This window comes from Nycticebus coucang, chromosome X, assembly GCF_027406575.1.
Source record: "Nycticebus coucang isolate mNycCou1 chromosome X, mNycCou1.pri, whole genome shotgun sequence".
Lineage (NCBI taxonomy): Eukaryota > Metazoa > Chordata > Mammalia > Primates > Lorisidae > Nycticebus > Nycticebus coucang.
The window spans coordinates 177,427,685-177,428,874 of NC_069804.1; the positions used below are offsets into that span (position 1 = coordinate 177,427,685).

The window sequence follows — 1,190 nt, forward strand, 5'->3', positions numbered from 1 at the left end:
AGTATTAAGGAAGAAATTTGTTTTTAATGTTCACTCCTGACCCAGTCCTTACCCTCCATTGTCTGGCTAACTGTGGACCTGCTAGTATGGTCTCTAACTCTGCCAGATCCCATATTTCTCCCTTTTTACACGTTGGCATCTTCTCTTCCTTCCTTTCCCACCATCAGAGAATACACACACACACACAACCCACATATCTTTCTAACAGGTTGATTTTATTGTCATCACCACAGGTGTAACCTGCTGGTGTAAAATTCATTGTCTACATGATTGGCCATTTTTCAGCAGCCAGACCTCTGGAGACTTCGCACATTGTTCCGAGGTTTCTGGCCTCATTCTGTAATTACTGGCTGCCCAGGTCATCACTTGAAACAGGTGAATTATCCATGTTTTTTCGATGACGACCTGGCTCATTTTCTTTCAGTTTCTTATTCAGCCGGTGATAATGACCAAATAGTGTTAGCCCTCTACTTTTCTTAGGCTTTCTTATTACAGTGGGAGTTTTTTTAGAGGCTTTTTTACTTGAGCATCTACGAAAGGGCTGTTTTAGCTTCTTGGAAGTCTTTAGCACCTGAAAGGAGAACAGAACGAGGCCCAGCGGGCATTAGTTTGGGGAAAGATGAGATAAGCATGGCGGGAGGGCTTCCTGAGAAGGGGGATGGATTGAGGCGGTGGTTTGTTCCTGGCAAGGAAAAGGTAGGAAACTTGGTGGTGGGAGAATCAAAGAGGAAAAGAGGAGAAACTAGGGTAAGATCATCTCACCTTGGCAACAACTCGGGAGCTAGACTGGTAGGGAGTCTTCGCTCTCTTCCTCCCTTTGGTACTTGTGGATGGTCGCTTCATAGGCTCCCGTGGTTTCCTGGTCACCTTAGTCATATTGAAGCCTCCCAGTTGTCTGCCTCAGAACACTCACCACCCTAGGTATACCCCTCCCCAGAACAATGAGGTGCCACACCCTTCATCTCTGATTGGTCAGCAAGGCACGTCCTGAGCCAATGCTGGCTAAGAGGCCTTAGATGTCACAAAGAACTATTTCTGACACTTCTGTGTATGAGAGGGCTGGGGAGGTTGCTAGGGAGGGTAAGTTCGGGCTTAAACATCACAAAGTAGGCCTAGGGCAATGGCTCACGCCCATAATCCTAGCACTCTGGGAAGCCGAGGCGGTTGGATTGCCTGAGCTCACAGGTTGG

The 1,190-nt window shown here is 47.4% G+C and overlaps 1 protein-coding gene across 1 annotated transcript; it reads right to left on the reverse strand.

Moving 5' to 3' along the window:
* Window positions 1–343: 343 nt before the first annotated feature.
* Window positions 344–876, reverse strand: LOC128577097 (uncharacterized protein CXorf51A-like). The gene is made up of 2 exons (XM_053579116.1): window positions 763–876; window positions 344–571 (listed from the first exon to the last, which is right to left on the reverse strand). The coding sequence occupies exons 1-2, from the start codon at window positions 874–876 to the stop codon at window positions 344–346; spliced, it is 342 nt and encodes a 113-aa protein (XP_053435091.1).
* Window positions 877–1,190: the final 314 nt, after the last annotated feature.